At 47.2% G+C, this 19010-nt stretch overlaps 1 protein-coding gene across 2 annotated transcripts in view; it reads right to left on the reverse strand.

The window, feature by feature from the left end:
- Positions 1-19010, reverse strand: part of Wdr25 (WD repeat domain 25) — a 128287-nt gene that overhangs the window by 34489 nt on the left and 74788 nt on the right. For both annotated transcript variants that reach the window (XM_042692549.1, XM_042692550.1), the window contains one exon: positions 8078-8225. In XM_042692549.1, coding sequence (XP_042548483.1) covers positions 8078-8225 — 148 coding nt within the window. The remainder of the gene's footprint in view (positions 1-8077; positions 8226-19010) is intronic.

The raw sequence follows: 19010 nt of genomic DNA on the forward strand, positions 1-19010 counted from the left end.
TTCCAAATATCTTTATATTATTTTTCTAATAATTTTTCTTAATCTAGCGAGGGAGCTGGGAGCTGGGAGTTTGCACACATAATCCTAGCTACTCAGGAGGCTGAGATTTAAGGATGGAGGATTAAAACCAAACAGGGAAGTTCATGAAACTTATCTCCAATCAACCACCAAAACGCTGCAGTGAAGCTGTGGCTTCCAGACCCTGAGCAAAAGCTCCAGGACCAACACCCAAAAAATAAATAAATAATCTAGTCATAGAGCTGAGCAGACCTGCAGGAGCCTTGGGGCTGTGTTACTCCCCCCACCCCCACCATCACCACTATCAAGTAAATAAAATAACTACTTCTCAGTGGATTTATCTATGTGGAAACCCAGTATGGAACCATATGCTTAATTTCAGAAAAGGGAGTGAATTATACACACGTTTTTCAAAAAAGTACAGTTATCTGGATCTGCCAGCAGTAGAAAGAAAGAGGAGAGGAAAAACAGAGCTGTTAAAAGATGATACATTTTAATGCTTTAAAAACCCTAGCCAGGCATAAATGGCTCACACCTAAAACCCAGCTACCCAGGAGGCTGAGATCCAAGGATCATGGTTCAAGGGCAGCCCAAGAAGGAAAGTCTACAAAACCCTCATCACCAATTAGCTGCCAAAAAGCTGGAAGTGGTAGAGTGCCAGCCTTGAGTGGAAAAGCTACGGGACAGCGTCTAGGCCTGAGTTCAAGTTCTATACACACACACACAATTTCTGGATATTTTTCTTCAATCCCCAAGAGGTTGAGAATGTGTATTTTAAAACCTAAAATCTTTCATTTATAAAAGACTTTAGTATATATTATTTCCTACTTAAAATAAATAGCACATTACTATTTTTCTTTGTTAAGACCCACCATATTAGAGTTTAAACTCTGGGCCTTGTGATTTGTAGTACTCTACTACTTAAGCCATGTTTTGCCCCAAAATAAGTTTTTACCCAAGCCAGCCTAGAACATGACCCTCCTATTTGTATTTCCCAAATAGCTGAGGTGACAAATGAACCCTACCACACCTAGCTTATTGGTTGAGATGAGGTCTCACTATTTTTTGTCCAGGTTGGCCTACAACCACAATCCTCCCAAGCTTTGCTTCCTGAGCAGCTTGGGATAACAGGCATGAGCCATTACAACCAAATTAAATGTTTAGAATTGTAGTACGTTTACTGATGTCTAATGAAAAAACACTGGGTAAAAATTCTTCCAAGTAGGAAGGTCTGAGAGGAGACTTCAGTTCAGAAACCAGGATCGCAGCCATCATCTTCTGGCATGAGTTAGGAGGTGGGAGAGCTGAGTAGTTAAGAGTCACAAAGACCCAGGTCTCGGCCCAGCTCTGTCACTTCCAGGGGAGGGACACTGAGCTGGTCCCTTCACTGCTGTGTGTCATGCTGTCGTGAGGCCCGAACGCTAAGTGGCACAGAAAGCTCTCTGTGGAGCCAGCCACAAAAGAGAGCTATTATCGTTTGAAAAATTAAACCCCAACTTATTGAATTCATCCTTGGATAAATTAAAAGCTAAAACCAAGGGATGCAGGGTTTTAACAGCAGGAACCTTGAGAGACTACTGGCTGTTGAGCTTTCAACGTAAGCCTGGGGAGAATGCAATGCCCTGGGCTGGCCTGCGCATTTGCTGAAGATCAGTGAAACACCATGGCCATGAGCATGAGCCATGCTGGTGGACAAGGCCTCCCTCCTCCGACTAGGCCCCCGTCCCTCCCCACACAGACCCAGGTTTGTGAATTCTCTCCCTCCCCACCCCCCAGCCAAGATTTTTTTCAGACACATTGGTTACTTCTTATAAAACCTTTAACCATGAGACTTACTTGCTTGTTTGTGATAGACAATTCTGTTTATTTTCTGTATTCTGATAGGAAATTGAGCTTTAAAATATTTAACCCACTGGCACTTGGCTTTATCGATTCAGTTATAACGAGCTCAACCAGTGTAAAAACTGTTCAAATCTTCTTGGAGTTGAGAAAAATTACTTCTTTGCTGCTTTGAATCGATAATAACACAAATAAAAAATAAGTTATGGGCCTGGGGGTGAGGCTCTGGTAAAACACTTGCCTACATGTTCAAGGCCTTGAGTTTAATATCCAGCATCAAGAAGAATAAATTAGCATTAAAGCAAACACACGTTTAGCAACATAGACGCTCACTGTGTTCTTAGGCTGCCATCGTCGCCACCAGCATGTTTCTGTCTGCTGTCACCCCCAATGAAGACCCCAGCAACGTGTTCTCAGACAGAGGCAATAAGCTCCCCAGAAGTGACCCCTGTGTGGCTGGGGATGGCCCTGCCTGACCAGCCTCACATTTGATGGGGAGAAGTGCTATTGCCATGGGGGCTCCAGAAACCCCCAAGTGTCTTGCTCCCAGCATGCCTTGCTACCAACCAAGTTCCAGGCACATAACTGGTATTTCAGGTCACTATGAAACCCAAACACTGGTCCTCAGGAAAGAAAAGGGACATTCATGCCCTTCTCCCCAGGGAGCTCACTCTGATAAGCCTGTGCCTCCACATGTGTCTAGGGCTCACACCTGTCATACCATAGCCCTGGACGGTGATCGAGATTGGCCCATGTCTCACAGCTGGAGAAATGAAAGTCCAGAGAAGAGGGCGACCATCAGGGGCCACGTGAGCGGCCTTGCTGAGACACAGACTGGACTGGCCTGATCTCAGAGCATGGCTCTCTGTACCCCACCCCCGCACCTGCCGGTTATCTGACCTTTCCTTCTCCTTAGCTCTTTGTTCACATCCACAGGCTCACAAACATGCAGGAAAAATGTTGACAAGGGAAAGCTTATGTTGTTGGCTTGTGGTAATTGAGCCTGTGTTCCCAGGCAGCAGGCATATGACTCATTTCGCTAAAATCAATATCGTTACACTCATCCTCTGGGAAGTATTCAGCCAGCTGTAAATTTAACCATCCTGACTCAAAGTTAACGAGAAAAGAAGCTTACTAACTTTCAAATCAAACTCTATCTATCAGGAACCAGAGCCATCTCGGCAAGGCAGCCCAGGGCCCGGAAGGGTGGGGCTGAGAGCCGGGGGAGGGCTGCGTCTGCCTGCTCCCTTCTCTGGGTCTCTGGCCCCAGCCATGCTCCCGGAGCCCGCGGTGGCCTCACCTGCAGAGGTGATGCCCTACCTACCTCCAGGGTGGTTGTAAGCGTACAAGCCCCAGCCTGGTGACAGGGCCCACCAGACACCAGCAACCACTACGTTCACACAAGAAACTGGTGGCTGTAATCAGGTCTTTTATCATATATAAGTAATTATCTAGTCAGGATTGAATTTCCCCAGAATTGGGGTTAAAAAAAAAAAAAAAGAGTTCTTGACTTGCAAACCAGGTATGACGCAGTGGTTTATGTGTATGTTGTTTTTCTGGAACTCAGAACTCACCATTCCAAAAGTAAATGTTACGCAACCATGTTGAGCTTCCAGAATCGGCCAATGAATGTGGCCTCCTCTGAGGAGGGTGCCATGGCTCCTCCATGCGGATTACACTGGTAGGTGGAGCATCACCCCAGAGTAGCACGAGCAACCAACAAAGGAATAGAATACTGCCTCCCAGATGCCACCTGCTTCGTCCAGAGAGCTAGCCCGGGCGCCTAGATGAGGACAATGAGACGGGTTTGGGGTGATGTAGGACAACTCCAGGCTCTTTCTGAAGTGGCACTGAGGGCTACATGGTGTTTTCAAAGGTTTAATAATATCTAATTAAAGGTGGGTACCTACCTAGGGAAGCTTCTCCTTCCAAAATTATTTGGGAAGAGAAAAGTAGTGAGGGAAGAAGAGGGAGAGGGAGAGAAGGAAATAAGGAGAGGTGTGGGAGGGGGGAGGAGGAAGGGAGGGGGGAGGAAGCATGTAGACATGGCGGCACAAGATGAGGGCTGAGAGCACAGCTCTGGCAGCAGACTCTTCCCAGTGGAAGCCAGCGGGGCTTCTAGGAGGATCACAGGTGACAGGGACAGAGACTTCAGATGGAAAAGGAGGACAGATCCCCTTGCTGGATGGCAGGGAGGTGGTGGGTGGGCAGCTGTTCCCTGGGGCAAGGGGCCTGCAGGATCCTCTGAGCCTCACCTCTTGATCTAGAAGCCACCATCATGGGCCTAAAGGAAAACAGGCAATAAGTGCCAGGGCTCTGAAAGCATACCCATCAGGCAGGACCGTGACACTGCAGGTCAGCTGCTCCCTTCTCTAGCACTACCTGAAGGACCAAGTTCCCCTGAGAGGTACCTCGGGGCTCAAAGCATAAAAAGAGGGGCTCAAGCTCTCTGCAGAGCTTTCTTGAGTCCCAGCAGGAGCCAAGGAGCTTCCCTTGCAGCCTCTCCTCCAAAGCCCATGAGCCCCAGTGCTCTTCACTGCCTTTATCTGCGTGCCTCTTGTCCTTCCTACGCCAAGTGTTCTAACGCAGCTGGGGTTAGCAGATGTCCAAAGCTCAAGGAGCATCTTTAGCCGCTCTCTTGATCAGGGGAATCTGTTAAGCTCAGCCTGGCTTGCTTTCTTCCCCAGAAGCCTCTGCCACCTGCTGCAGGTGGTGAGCCACTTGCTGCCAGACTGGAGCCCTGAGGCTCCAGGAAGTCAAGCTTGGCACACTACTTCTGAAGAGGGCATGCCAATGCCAGGAAACCTCTGGATTCGATTCTGTCACAACTGGCTTAGGTGGCCTTAAGAAAAGTCTCCAAGCACACGAAGCCTTGGTTTTGCATCCAGAAAGTGGGATGGAGTAGGAGACCCACATGTCACGTAAGCAAAAGTCTGACACCCACTTCATCCATGGGCTTGATGGAAGCCAGGAGGCGGTCCAACACCTCGGCAAGAATTACCAGTCAGGGCTGGGAAGGTGGCTCAATGGTAGAGCGCTTGCCTTGCATGCCTGAGGCCCTGGGTTCGATTTCTCAGCACCACATAAGCACAAAGAAAAAAGCTGGAAGTGGTGCTGTGGCTCAAGTGGTAGAGTGCTAGCCTTGAGCTGAAGAGCTGAGGGACAGTGCCCAGGCCCAGAGTTCAGGCCCCACGACCGGATCCAAAAAAAAAGAATTTCCAGTCAGCTATTCTCCCTGTCCTTGTGGCATCTCTGTAACAAAGACACGTGGTCTAGAATGGAGGATGGTATCAGAAGATGCTTCTGAGGAAACAAGAGGAATGGTCAAGGAGAGTCTCTCATTTCTACTTGAAGACCCCAGCAAAAGCCCCAGGAACACCATGAATGGGAGGAGCCAGCCAGGGGCAGGTCCAGGAACAGGGCAGATCTCCTTCAGTACATGGAGCCCTACAGCAGGACCAGATGTGGGGGACACCCACCCAGATCTTAAATAATGGATGATACCATGCTGTCGCACCAGAAGGAAAAGAGAAACTGGGGAAGATGGGCAAGAACCCTTGGCCGCCCAAGGTCTCCTGTCTGCCCCCAGACCTATGGCCATCAGCCACAGGGGTACTTTTTGAACTGACCTAAACTGATTGACTCACTTGGGGATATACTCCAACAACTGTGGCTCCCTGGATGACACCGTCCCTGGATGACATGGGCGTCCTGGTCAATGCAGAGGAAGGATGGGCACCTTTTACTTAGGGCCTACCAGGCATCACAGCTCTGCTCCCAGAAACCCCTAGCCAGTTATGGTATGGGAGCAGAGCCAGAGGAGTACCCCATCTTCCTAGCTCGGAGTGGAGGAGTGGTTATAAAACAAAGAAGAGTCTTAATTTGAAGCCTATCCATACTCCTTCTATGCCATTCGTAGTGTAGAGCTGGAGTACTACACAGATGACCCAGTGGGCTGGGTGCACATTAAGAGAGCAGAACTGTGCATAGACAGAGGAGCAAGAAGTACAGGCAGCAGCTTCTGCAACACTCCCTCCACTCCCCATCCACTACTCTCCCCCTCCCCCCCCCCCCCGCTCCCCGCAGTGGCCTTAATGGTCATGCTGAGTGTGGGGGGCCTGGAACCTTCCAGAAGCACTGCTAGAACCACTTAAACTTGAACAAGCTATGGGGCATTTGAGGAGACTGTCTGATTTGGTCTGCAGGATGGGTCACTCACAAAGCTGGTGAGGGCCCTGGTGGCATCTGCCAGTGTTCCCTGAGGCCACCTCAGCCTAATGTACCCAGAGACGTTTGTTAGGAAGATTACAGACGGAAACAGGAGCGCCACAAATAATTAATCTGTGAGCAGATTTTATTAAGTGTTGATTCATGGTTGTTCCATAAGCCAACAGCCCGTCAGAACTATAAATTAACGAGATAAAATGTTGCTGGTCCTCCATATTTCAGGCCGGGTATTGACATTTTAGAATCTGCAGATTTTTAACTGTATTGATTGAGGACACCAGGATAAATGGCCCCGGCGCCAAATTCCCATTAACGACAATGGGCACGGAGTGACTAATTCCCAAAGCGCTGCAGTGAAAAGGGCCTGCATTGCCTTCTCCTGGCAGGGAGCTCTAATTAGATTGAAATGAAAAAGCCAAATCACCATGGGCGGAAAAGGCAGATCAAGTAAACGGAGACTAGACTTGGTGAAGAGAAAGGACAAGTCAAACCAGGACAAAGGCCACGGGGGCTATGCAGCCGCCATCTCAGCCTCAGCTGTAGACAGCACCCAGCGAGACCCAGGCAGATGCTGGAGTGTGCCGGGACGGGGAGACTGCGGGGAGGGCTGGGCCTGCTCACCCTAGCAGCCCACAGGGACTTCTCTCTCTTGGGCAGGGAGAAAAGAAGCAGCCCTGGCAGTGGATGGAAACAGAGACCACCAGGGCAGGACCACCCTCCAGGAGCTCTCCTGAGAGGCAGGAGATGGATAAAATGGTCCATTTCAACAGCAGAGGTCCCCTCTGGGGACAGGAGGTCTTCCAAATGCAGAGCTCTAAATCCCTCAACCATGCCCTCCTTAGGGACAGGCAGCAGCATGATCTCAACTGTAGTCCTAGCACCAGGTCTTGCACATAGTAGGTACAAAATAAGTAATGAATTGAGTGAAGGAAACTGAGCCTTCAGAAGAGCCCAGAGGCAATGCCATTCCCAGAAGAGTGGCCTGATAGGTCCTCAGTCACCCCCTCCCGAGAGCGCACAGGAGTCTGGGGTGTGGCTTAGTGGTAGAATATATGCCCAGCTTGTGCAAGGCCCTGAGTTGATCTCCAGCACCACCCTAGAAAATAAGGACCCAAAGCTACCCAATACCACCTCATACCACATCATGCCACTCCCCTGAGCTTTGGGGGGGGGGGGGGGGGGGCGTGGACTATAGAGGCTGAACCTCAGATCTTGCAAGAGGCAGCCCCAGAGCCACCATCAATGGGGCCAGCAGGCTGCTGTTGGACCAGATAGGCAAGAGGTTGCCCTGCAGCCTCTGGGGAAGCCACCAGACTGCAGGAACCAACCCTCCTCACCCTGAATGAGACACCCAGTAGGAAGGTGACCAAGGAGGGTCCCAGGAGGCCATGTGAATATTAGGAAGGTGGGCCTGAATCGTGCTGGTTTGATTCTAGCTCTACCTGGTCTGTGCCCACAGTCACCCAGTGGGGGACCTGGGGAAGGGAAAGCTCCTCCCGCTTAGCCCTCCCTCCCTGGCCCACCGGTCAAGGACTCCTGAGGAGCTAGCCCACACAGACCCACGTCCTCACAGGCCTTCTCAGTGTGCTCACTGAGGCAGAACCCATCCAGAGACTTCCCTGAGGGGCGGAACCAATCAGCTTCCCAACAGCAACCCATTGATAGGAATTCTAAATGGATTCCAACCAAAGGACACCATGATCAAGGTAAATCTATTTCAGTCAGATTGCATGTTAAAAGCCCCTGCAGTTCAGGGCTGAGACAACCTTGGCTCTGTCTTCTGTGCTGGCTAGCAGAGGCCTACCTCCCATACTCTGCAGGGAGTCTATTCTGGCCACCAAACCATCTGGAGTCACCCAGAGATGAGCCCTTCTCAAGAACCCTTCCCACACCCCAAGACCACATGAGGTTTGTGATCCAGAACCCTCTAGAGAGCCTTCCTCAGCAGAAGAGCTGCTGGGGTGCCTCAGGACAATGATGCAGCCCAACCCACCTGTTTCAAGGTCTGTTAGGTGCAGGGTGAAGTCAAAGCCACCACTGAGGATGCGCCGGCCACAGGGAGACCACCGCGCCGCCCGCACTGCCTCACTGTGCAGGAAGTAGGTCTGCAGGCAGCGCCCTGAGTCCACGGCGTTCCATACCTGCGACAGAAATGCAGACAGACAGCATCAGCATTGAAATGAGGCCTAGTCTCCTGGCTCCACTCAGCCGCAATTAGGGGCTCACCCAGGAGTTGGAGCCCCGTTAATTGCTCCACCAACATCTAGATGTTACACCTCCCCTTGCAGATACCTGATCTGAGGTTAAGGAAAACAGCATTTCCTGTGTCCATTCACCTTCCCTGCCCTTCACACCAGCTAGCCACAGCAACAGTCACAGTACCCTCTGAGTCTCCTGTACATCCTGCTATCTGTCCAGTGGAGGCTAGGGCACAAGGCCAAGCCATTCCCATGGGCTCTCTTTAAGGAAGCTCCCCAAGGGGCCAGCCACACCTGTATTTCTATCCAGGCAGGGGGACAGCACCTGCCTTAGGGACAGCTTCCTTCTGGGAGAAAGCACGGTCCCTCATCTCCATCCCAGCATCCCACAGGGTGAACGAGGCCATCAGGAGAAAGCTCTATGCATACTGAATGACTTCGGCAAGTGGTAGAAGAGCTCAGGTACAGAGCTGCACATTCGCATGGAAAGGCAGAAAAGCTGGAATCCCATGGTTGGCGAGGCCTGGCTCACAGGGGTGCTCGGGGCAATGAGACATACCCATAGCCTTCACGGTCACTGTGAGGCAGAGCTCAGCCTCTACTTGACACTGCTATTTAGCCCTCATGAGACCTGGCCCAGTGGCTTCACCTCTCTGGGCCTCAGGCTCCCCATCCATGAAGTGGAGATAAAGAAAGCATTGCAGGAGTGAGGAGCTGGTGAGCGGCTGGTGACCAGCAGGAATCACACAGCCGCGGGATGTGATTGAGGCTTGCAGTGGCCACGAGTCCCTGAGCTCTTCTCACCTGACCAGGAAAACCAAGCTTCCTTTTGGTTAATAGGAGAAAAACCCAAACAAAGCACACCCACACACTCCTGCAGACCTGATTCGAGGGGTAACCTTCCTATTGAAGGAGAAAAATCATTCCCGGCCAAGTCCTGTAGGTTCTCAAAGGGCAAAGTTGGGGTGTTCTGAGAGCGGTTTCCTGGGAATATGTAGATGTCTATGCTTAAGAAAACAAGAGGTCAAGTAGAGCCTTCAAAGGATGCTAAGCGCGCACTAGTTATTTTTTTCTGTACCAGGGGTCAATATCTAGGCCTCAAACCGAGAAATCAAGAAATAGCGGTGGTTACATTTAGAAACAGGGACAGAAATAACAGAAGAACAGCCAAAAGACTTCAAAGTAGAGCAAGAACTCATGGAAGGGCAGCAAAGGGCAGAGAAAGGCTATTTCTGCCAAACCACGTATGAATATGGGATTAAGAGCAAAAACAGTCAAAGTAAAATGAATTACCAAGACCTACAGGGTTAACGGGGCCAACTGGTAATAAATTAATATTCTGTACATAAGACAAGCCCCATATGCCAAGTATGAGGTCATTTCATTTTTTTAAAACACACACACGCTACAATCTTATTAGGCTGGCTACTATCAAAAGAACAAAATACCAAGAGTTGACAAGGATTTGGATAAACTGAAACTCTGGGTTTCAATTGTAAGGTGTTACTGGAAAACAGTATAGAGGGTCTTCAAAAACATAAACACAGAATTACCAGATGATCCAACAACTCCACTTCTAGGTATGTAGCCCCAAACTGAAGCCAGGATCATAGAATATTATTTGCAAAAACAAAATAAAAAATAAAAACAATATTGTTATTGCTTCCATGTATCCACGGAAGATAATGGATAAGCAACAGGTAGTCTATCCATCCAGAGGTGCAGGGGCAGAAAGAGGCAATCCGGATACCTGCTACAACACAGATGAAACTTGAGGACATGATGCTGACCGAAATAAGGTAGTTGCAAGAGGATATCTACCGCATGGCTCCACTTCATGAGGGTCCCTGGGTAGTCACAGGCACAGAAATGGAAAGAGTTGTTCCAGGGGACAGAGTCTCGGTTTTGCAAGTTCTGCAGGAGGATGGATTGTGGTGATGGCTGCGGGACAGTGCCGGTGTGCCTCCCGCCACTGCATGGAAATGCTGAGAATGGCCTCAACAATGAATTTTATATTGCATGCATTTAAAAAAGAGACGCCCACAAAACAACATCAACCTCATTTTTTTATTCACTTTTCTTCTTTTTTTTTGGGGGGGGGGGTCAATTGTAGGGCCTAAACTCTGGGCCTGGGTGCTGTCCCTCAGCTCTTCAGCTCAAGATTAGCATTCTACCAGTTAAACCACAGCGCCACTTCTGGCTTTTGTCTGTTTAGCTGGTGCTGAGGAATCGAACCCAGGGCCTCATGCATACAAGGCAAGCGCTCTACCACTGAGCCACCTTCCAGCCCCTTCATTCACTTGTAGTAAGGCTACAAGAACATGCATGAGGATGGGGGTCCCTCCTGGGATTGGAGGGAGAAGGGTGGGGTTGGGAGAGAACTATGAATACAGAGCAGCGTCTCCTCTTCGGAGTGAGAGGTGGCCACACGGGAGGGGGTGGGCAAGGGAGACGGAGAATACTCCCACGCAAAGATACCCAAATGCTCTCTTCTGGGAAGCTTGTTCAGTTGTCCCACAGATACTTCCAGAGTACCTGCTACTAGGCAGGCATTGTTCAACAGAAAATGAGGACCAGCCCCTTGCCTTTCAAGAGGTGGCGTTTCAGTGGGGAAGAAAGAGGGAGAAAGCCACCATGATATACTGTGTATCTGGTATGTATCTGGTATTGATAAAGACTGACAGTCCTGGGATTTGGACTCAGGCCCTGGGTGTTGTACCTGAGATTTTGTGCTCAAGGGTAGTGCTCTACCACTTGAACGATAGCTCCATTTTTGGTTTTTAAAGGTAAAAGTCTCAAGGACTTTCCTGCTCGAACTGGCTTCAAACCACGGTCTTCAGATTTCAGCCTCCCATGTAGCTAGGATTACAGGTATAAGCTACCGACACCCTACTTACAACTGAAGTTTTAAAAGGTAACTAAGAAGGGGGGTTGTAAGGTCAAGAAGAGGGGCCAGGGTGGCCAGGTAGATCTCTCCAAGAAGATCTGAAGGGTAAAGAAGAAGCTTTGAAGAATTTGGGGGAGGAGCATTTGCAAGCAGAGACAAGAGGGTACCTGGCACCACCAAGCAAGAGCGGACAGGGCAGTGTGCAAGAGGCAACCAGGCCGAGATGGTAAGTAATCAGCAATGAGGTCAGAAAGTCACAACCAGAACATTCAGGCCTTCATAGGCAGAGGATGGGGACAGGGTATCTTCTAACAGGGCCTTGGCGGCCACACAAGAAGGAGAGCAAGGCAGATGCGGGGAGAGAGAAGAGGGGCGATGCAAGAATCCAGGGTAAATAAAAATGTCGTCCCTTAAACATTTTTGTTAACAGGCCAAATTACCTAGAAAGGCATTTTTTTTTTTTTTACTGTCATTACCTAATTATAAACACTATGGCCAACACTAGGCATTCTTTTTTCATTTTTGTTCACCTGGTAGGTAAAAACATTTTAGAATTTCCTAAAAGTTGGCAAGGTTGATACTCTCTTCATTTCTTATTGGGCTTGCATGATTTTTCTTTTCTAAAGTGCCTTTTCCATATTCTTTCGCTTCTTCCCTTTTGAATTTGATTTTTTTCTTATTATTTGTATGTTCTGGATGCAATCCTTTGCCAGCTATATCATGTTGAAAATACAACAAATTGTCTCTAGTTTATGGTTAAAAAAAAAAAAAAAGAATCCAGGGTACAGGAGGAGAGTAGCTGGGACCAACTGGAGGCCAGGAAGGAGAGAATTGGCAGAAGGCAGAAGCAACAGGAGCCCCCGGGACTAGAGATGGGATAGGGGGGCAAGAGAAAAGACCAAAATGACCCTTTAACATTTTGGCCTGAGCACCAAAAGAAATAGTTAGACTTGGCTACAGGAGGAGCAGCCCAGCAGGGAGGAGCCAGGAGCACAGTTCTGAATGACAGAAGCAGGCCATTGAGTCCACAGTACAACGGTCAGAAGAGGCCTAGGACAGAGGCTGAACATGTGGATGGCCCTGCCACCAAGACGGTGTGTAGGTCATGCCCTGGCTGCGCTCTGCCCACAAAACAAAAAATGTAAAAAGTAGGCCAGAGCCTCATCGAGCCTCCCCCACCGCCCCACGCCCTCCCAGACTTCACAGGCCAGACCAGAACGAGGGTGGGCCTGCAGGCCAAGAGAAAAGCCTGGCCAGTGCGTCACTTGCTGGTGATGGCCCCATGCCACCTGGGAACTAAGCCCTGGACTTTACCATGCCAGTGGTGGGGACGTGGTGACATCACACTTTTTTTCTGTGTTTTTAAGCGTAACATATACTTATAATGACTTCATAATTTAAAATAAAGATGTCAAGTTAAGGGGAGAGGAGAAGAAGGAAGGGAACAAGAAATGGAGAAAGCAAAAAGGAACAGGTAAGAGAGGAGGAAGAAGCAAAGAAGGAGATGGGAGAGAGAAGGCGGGAGGGGCAGAGAGGAGTAAGAGGATGATCAAGGTAGAAAGAGAGGAAAAAGTTTTAACTCAGTGATGCCAAGGGCAGCCAGCAACGCAGCACATTTGAGTTCTTGGGCCAGGGTCACCCAAACAGGCCCAGGGAAGGGCTTGGGGGGGTTGTGGGGCCTGGGCACGTGACAATTCTTGGAGGTATGGATGTAAACATCAGCAGCTCTCCTGCACAAGGCCCAGACAGCGATGGCACCAGAATCAATGCTGACCAGTCAGCCACTGCTCAAAGGACCCAGGGCAAAAGAGAGGAATCTTTGCCAATCGCTCTTCCTAATTGAATTTAATGTTCACTGTCAGGCTTTAAAAATTAATTCCCAAACACTGCAGCGGCCTGAAGTGTCTGCCTTTTTTCAATGAAGCAATTAGAGATCCCAAACTACCTTCATCGAATTAAGGAGCCAAGTCTTCTGTCAAATGCTCAGAGATGATTCAACCTATTAACTAGAGGCGTTGTATGTGTCCAATCAAAGTAACAGATTTGAGAAGAACATGACGGGCAAAATGTGGTTTGACCATTGGCACATGTCCTGTATACGTGGTTTCCACTGTCTGCTTCCTGAAACGGGGCCCCACCCCAAGGAGCAGGGGGGAAGAGGTGGGCGCAGAGGCCTCCTTAGATTGGGAACACAGCTTGTTGCTTCAGGCCCGAGTTATGTTCTTCCTGCCTACCTGCCTTTGGGTTTTCATTAGAGGAGAAATACAATCTCCTTGTAAAATATTCAAACTGTTCAGAAGTGCAAAAAGCAAAATCCCAAAGGAATCAACTACAAGATTGCCGTTTCTCTGGTTACAATGGAAATAAGTATGCTCTGAAAAAAAAGAAAAAGAAAAGAAAAGGAAAAAAACTTGTCAAAAGTGGAAAAAAACACAAAGAAAGCCATCCATAAGGCCACAACCTAGCCGGGTGTCAGTGGCTCACCCTGTAATCCTAGCTACTCAGAAGGCTGAGATCTAAGGATCGCAGTTCAAAGCCAGCCTGGGCAGGAAAGTCCGTGAGACTCTTATCTTCAATAAACCACTCAGAAAACCGGAAGTGGCGCTGTGGCTCAAGTGGTGAGTGCTCGCCTTGAGCTGAAGAGCACAGAGACAGCGCCCAGGCCCAGAGTTTAAGCCCCACGACCGACACAAAATAAGAAATTAAAAAAAGACCACAACCTAGAAGTAATGGCTGTCAAACTTCTGGGGGACCCTCTGCCTCTCATAGGAGACTCTGCCCAGCCAACCACTGTCCCCACCCCCACCCCGGCAGCACTCCTTCATCCCTGGCTTCTGGTCATCTTTCCACCTCCCTTAGCAGCTCTTGTTGCTCCCAAAAATGATTCTAGAGACCACTCCCAACCTTACAGCTCAGTACAAACCTGCGGACTCTGTGCTCCCTTGTCAGTGGGACAAAGTCAGCCCACCTGCCTGTGAAAACCCGAGGATACTTTGGGGGAGGGAGGTGTTCAAGGACCAGAACTGCCGTGAACCCACAAGCCGATTAGGCTTAAGGCTGAATATCTAGTCCAAGAACTGGACCTATTTACTCAAGCCCTCTTTAATTTCCCTACGCAATGTTCTGCAGGGTTTTGAGGTTTGTTTTGTTTTGTTCTTGGCAATACTGGGGACTGAACTCAGGACTAGGCAGTTGCTCTACCATTTGACACAGGTCTCCAGCCCCTTTTTCCATTAGTTACATTCAAGGTAGAGCCCCATCCAGCCTGGGCAGTGTTTTCCCCACTTGTGCTTCCCCACCAGCTAGGATGACAAGCACGTGCCATCATGTCTACACATTGGTTAAGATAGAATCTGGAGGGGCTGGGAAGGTGGCTCAGTGGTAGAGTGCTTGCCTCACATGCATAGGCCCTGGGTTCAATTCCTCAGCACCACACCAACAGAAAAAGGCAGAAGTGGGTGCTGGGGCTCAAGTGGTAGAGTGCTAGCCTTGAGCTGAAGAACTGAGGGACAGCGCCCAGGCCCAGAGTTCAACCTCCATGACAGACCAAAAAAAAAAAAAAAATCTGGAAAATGTCTCTTCACCTATGCCTCAAACTTTCATCCTCCAATCTGCACCTCCTAAGAAGCCAGGAGTACAGGCTTGAGCCATCATGTCTGGCTTGCAGGTTTTAAATGAAAAGACTTTGCATATCTTTTATCAGACAGATTCCTGATTACTTCATGTTTTAATGATATTAAAGCTGATTTTTAAATTTCAGATTGTTCATTTCCAATATGAGGAACTAGAATTAATTTTTTACTGATCTTGGACTCAACAATGCAGCCTACTTTTTTTAGTTCTACAAATTACTTTATAGATTCAGTAGGATTGATGATTATGGTACTTGCAAATGAAGAGTTTTACTTTCTCCTTTTCTGCTTTCTTGAGAGAATGGGTTTTAATCTCTAGGACAATGCTGACTAGACATGAGAAGAGTGCCATCCTGGCTTTGCTCCTGATCATATGGGGAGGTATTATTTATTTGTATCAATAGAACTGGGGGTGGAACTCAGGGCAAGCCTACTACACCCTCTCTAGCCTGTCAGTCTTTACTGGTACAAGTATGATATTATAACTAATGTTTACGTTGTTTTCTTTTGTTGTTAATCAGTAAATCAGGGATTTGAGCTCTTCTCTGGTTTGTTTGTTCTACTGATGCTCTACCACTTGAGCCTCACCTCTAGTCTAGCATTTTGCTGATCAATCAGAGAAGGAGTCTCACAGACTTTTCTGCTTGGGCTATCCTTGAACTATGATCCTCCAGATCTAGCCTCCTGAATAGCTAATAGCTAGGATTACAAGTATGAACCACTGGTACCTACTTAAATGTAATTTCTTTAATAGACATGAGGCTACTGGGCTGTCTCTGAGTAAGATTTTGTTACCAGAGTCTTTCAGGGCATTTATTCATATCCTCTACGTTATAGAGCACATTGGTATAAAGTTGATCATCTATTTCCTTAGTATCCTTTAAATATCTGCAGGATCTATAACGAAGTCACTCCTTTCTCTCCTTTAACTGACAATTCAGATCTTTTCTCTTGCATTCCTGATTCTAGGTAAAGGTAACCTCAGCTCAGAAAGGCAGCTTTGGGGCATGAAAGGTGGCTCACGCCTGCACTCCAGCGGTTGGGAAGCTGAAGCAAGAGGATTGTGTCAGGTCAACTTGTACCACACAGAGATGTCCTGTCTCAAAATAAACAAATAGCTTTTGATTCACTGATTGCTCACCACTACATCTCTGTTTCTATGTCAAGTATTTCTGCTGTTATCTTTGCTTCTTTTGCCTATTTGACTTGCATTTGCTCTTTTTTTTTTTCCTAGTGGTTTAAGATGGAAACCAATATCACTGATTTGAAAATTTTCTTCTCTACTAACATAAGCATTTGGTGTTATAAATTAGTCTCTGAGAACTGTTCTTGCGACATCCTATAAATTTATTTGTGTGTGTGTGTGTGTTTTGTGACACCGCTGTCCCAGTCTTTCATATCTAACTGGCTTTCTATCTGTGTCTGTGTCATTTATCAGATATCGAGAAAGGTGTGTTGAGATATCCAACTGTTCTTGTGGATTATACTATTTCTCTATTCCATTTGGGCAGTTATGCATTCTGAGGCTCTCCTATTACATATGTGTATAAATATTTATGCACATGGTGTTTGTGTAGCTGGTGTTATGCACCTACAGGTATGGCCTCATGGTTTTGATTCTCGTTATTCCTGTAATATTTTTTGCTTTGAAATCCGCTTATCTGGTATTTATATAGCTATGCTGGCTTTCTATTATTACTATTAGCCTTGGCTCTTTTTCCATCCTTCTATATTTAACCTTTCTGTGTCTTTAAGGTAGACTGTATAATCACATACTGTCATTTAACACAACCCAACAATCCCAATCTTTTAAATGGGATGTCTACACCCGTTGCCTATTATTGAGCAGGCTGGGGCTTAAATCTCACCATTTGTGCTCTACTTATCCCACCTGTTGTTTTTTTCTTTTCTTTGCCTCCTTTTGGATCTTTTATTTCAATTTTCTTCCCACCATTAGCCTCCTAACTATACGTTTTCTTTAGTTGATTAGTAGTTGCTTTAAGGTTTACAGATCTTTAGCTGATCACAGTCTACCCTCAAGTAATATCGCCACTGTCTGTAGAACCCGGAAACACAACGCACACCATCTCCCCAAGGCAGCCTTGTAGTTTTCTCCTGCATTTTACATCTCCACATGTTACAACCTGCATGATACATTGTGTTTTTACTTCAGGAGTCAATCATCAGGGAAAGTGACTTTTAAATAAGGAAAAAAGTATTTTGCATTCACCTACATATTTACCACTTCCTGCTCATCATTCCTCTTGTGAGATGTTGATTTCTATCTGGGATCATTTTCCTCCTGCCTCAAGGACCCCCTTTATTAACATCCCTTGTGATGCAAACTTGCTGGGGATGAATCACTTCAGCTTTTAAATGTCTGCAAAAGTACTCTGCCTCCTCTTTTTGAAGGATAGTTCACCAAGTATTAAATCTGAAATTGACAGTGGTTTGGGTTTTCATTTTTCTTCTCCGAACTGAGTTCCTCTCTCCTCTGGCATTATTTCCAGGAAGTCTGGGGTCAAGTTTGTCTTTGTCCCTCTGTATATAATCTGGCTTTTTCCTCTCTGCTTTTAAGATCTCCTCTAGTTATAAGAAAGTTCATCAAGATACATTGCTGTGTACATTTTCCTTTATGTTTCTTGTGTCAGGGGATTCACGGAGATGAGCTACGGTTTTCAGCAAGCAAAAAACTTTTAGCCAACTTTACCTACTTTTTTTGCTCTAAGGCCCTCCATTCCATGTATATTTGGTGAATCTGAAGTCATGCCACACATCACTGATGCTCAGATCAAGCTTTTTGCTTCCTGTTTATTACTGTATCTTCAAGTTCATGTACATTCTATCTTACACTTTCTAATTTGCTACTAATCTTATGCAATCTATTTTTCATCTTTACAAGTTCAAGCTGGATCTTTTCTATTTCTTCCATGCCCTCTTTAACCTGCCTATGCTTTTCTCTGTCTTTTTTTTTTTCCCCGTGGGGCCTGAACTCTGGGCCTGGGCACGGGCGCTGTCCCTCAGCTTTCAGCTCAAAGCTAGCACTCTACCACTTGAGCCACAGCACCACTTCCAGGCTTTTCTGCTTATGTGGTGCTGAGGAATTGAACCCACGGCCTCATGCATGCAAGGCAAGCACTCTACCACTGAGCCACCTTCCCAGCCCCCTTTTCTCTGTCTGTGTTTTTGTAGTAGTCAGTTTAGTGGTCATGTCTACTAATTGTATTTCTGCCATTTCTGGGTCTATTGATCAACTTTTCTTCACATCACAGTTCACATGTTTCTATTTCTCTGCATGCCTTGTAATCTTCATTTGGATGCCAGACAACATTTTACTTGACCTTAATATATACCTCACAGTGGAACATCAACCAAACGGAAAAAAAAATTCACAGGATTGAAACAAGAATAATTACATAATCATAGTTGAAGACTTTAATGCTCTTAAAATGAATTTTACTCTATTAGATATTTTCAATTTTTGTATTCCTGTTAATTCTCTTGCAACTTGTTCTGGGACATAGTTTAATTACTTGGAAACAGCAGACCACTTGCCAGGGCAGCTCCTACGCTTTATTAGGAGAGATCACAGAGGTATTTAGTTTAGGGCTTATTTTACCCACTACTAAGCTTAATATCTGTGCAGATTATGAAGAGTTTCCAGCTGGCTTATTGGAACGTGAACTGTTAAGTGCTGGGAGCTCTAGGGTTTGTTCTCATGGCTCCTTTCAGGTGGCTTTTCCCCGCTTCAAGAAATCTCCTCACCAAGCATGTGCTCATCAGAGCTGCTTGAGAACATGGGGGAAGCCTCTCAGACACCTTTTCTCTTTTTTTCTCTCTCTCCCTCTCTCCTCCTGTCTTCCTCTCTCCCTGTCTCTCCCTGTCTCCCACTCTCTCCTTCTTTCCTTCTCCTTCTGTCTCTCCCCTTCCCACCCTCCCCCTCCTTGAGAACAACTCTAACTCAACACTGCTGAATTCCTAACTCAATCTCCTAATCCAGGGTCACCACAAGGACTCAGGATGTCACCGGGCAGAAGGCCAGTGCACTTAAGGACTTACCCTTACTCCCACTGCCTGGTGTTCAGTGTCTTGAAAACCTCTTAGGTTCTGTCTCGCTTCTTAGTTGTTTAAGATGAGAGCAGGCATCTGGTCCCTATCACTCTGTCTTAACCAAGACCATTAGTGCCATTAGAAATGGTAGTTCAGCTA

This window comes from Dipodomys spectabilis, unplaced genomic scaffold (assembly GCF_019054845.1).
Source record: "Dipodomys spectabilis isolate Male_0828 unplaced genomic scaffold, ASM1905484v1 ptg000157l, whole genome shotgun sequence".
Lineage (NCBI taxonomy): Eukaryota > Metazoa > Chordata > Mammalia > Rodentia > Heteromyidae > Dipodomys > Dipodomys spectabilis.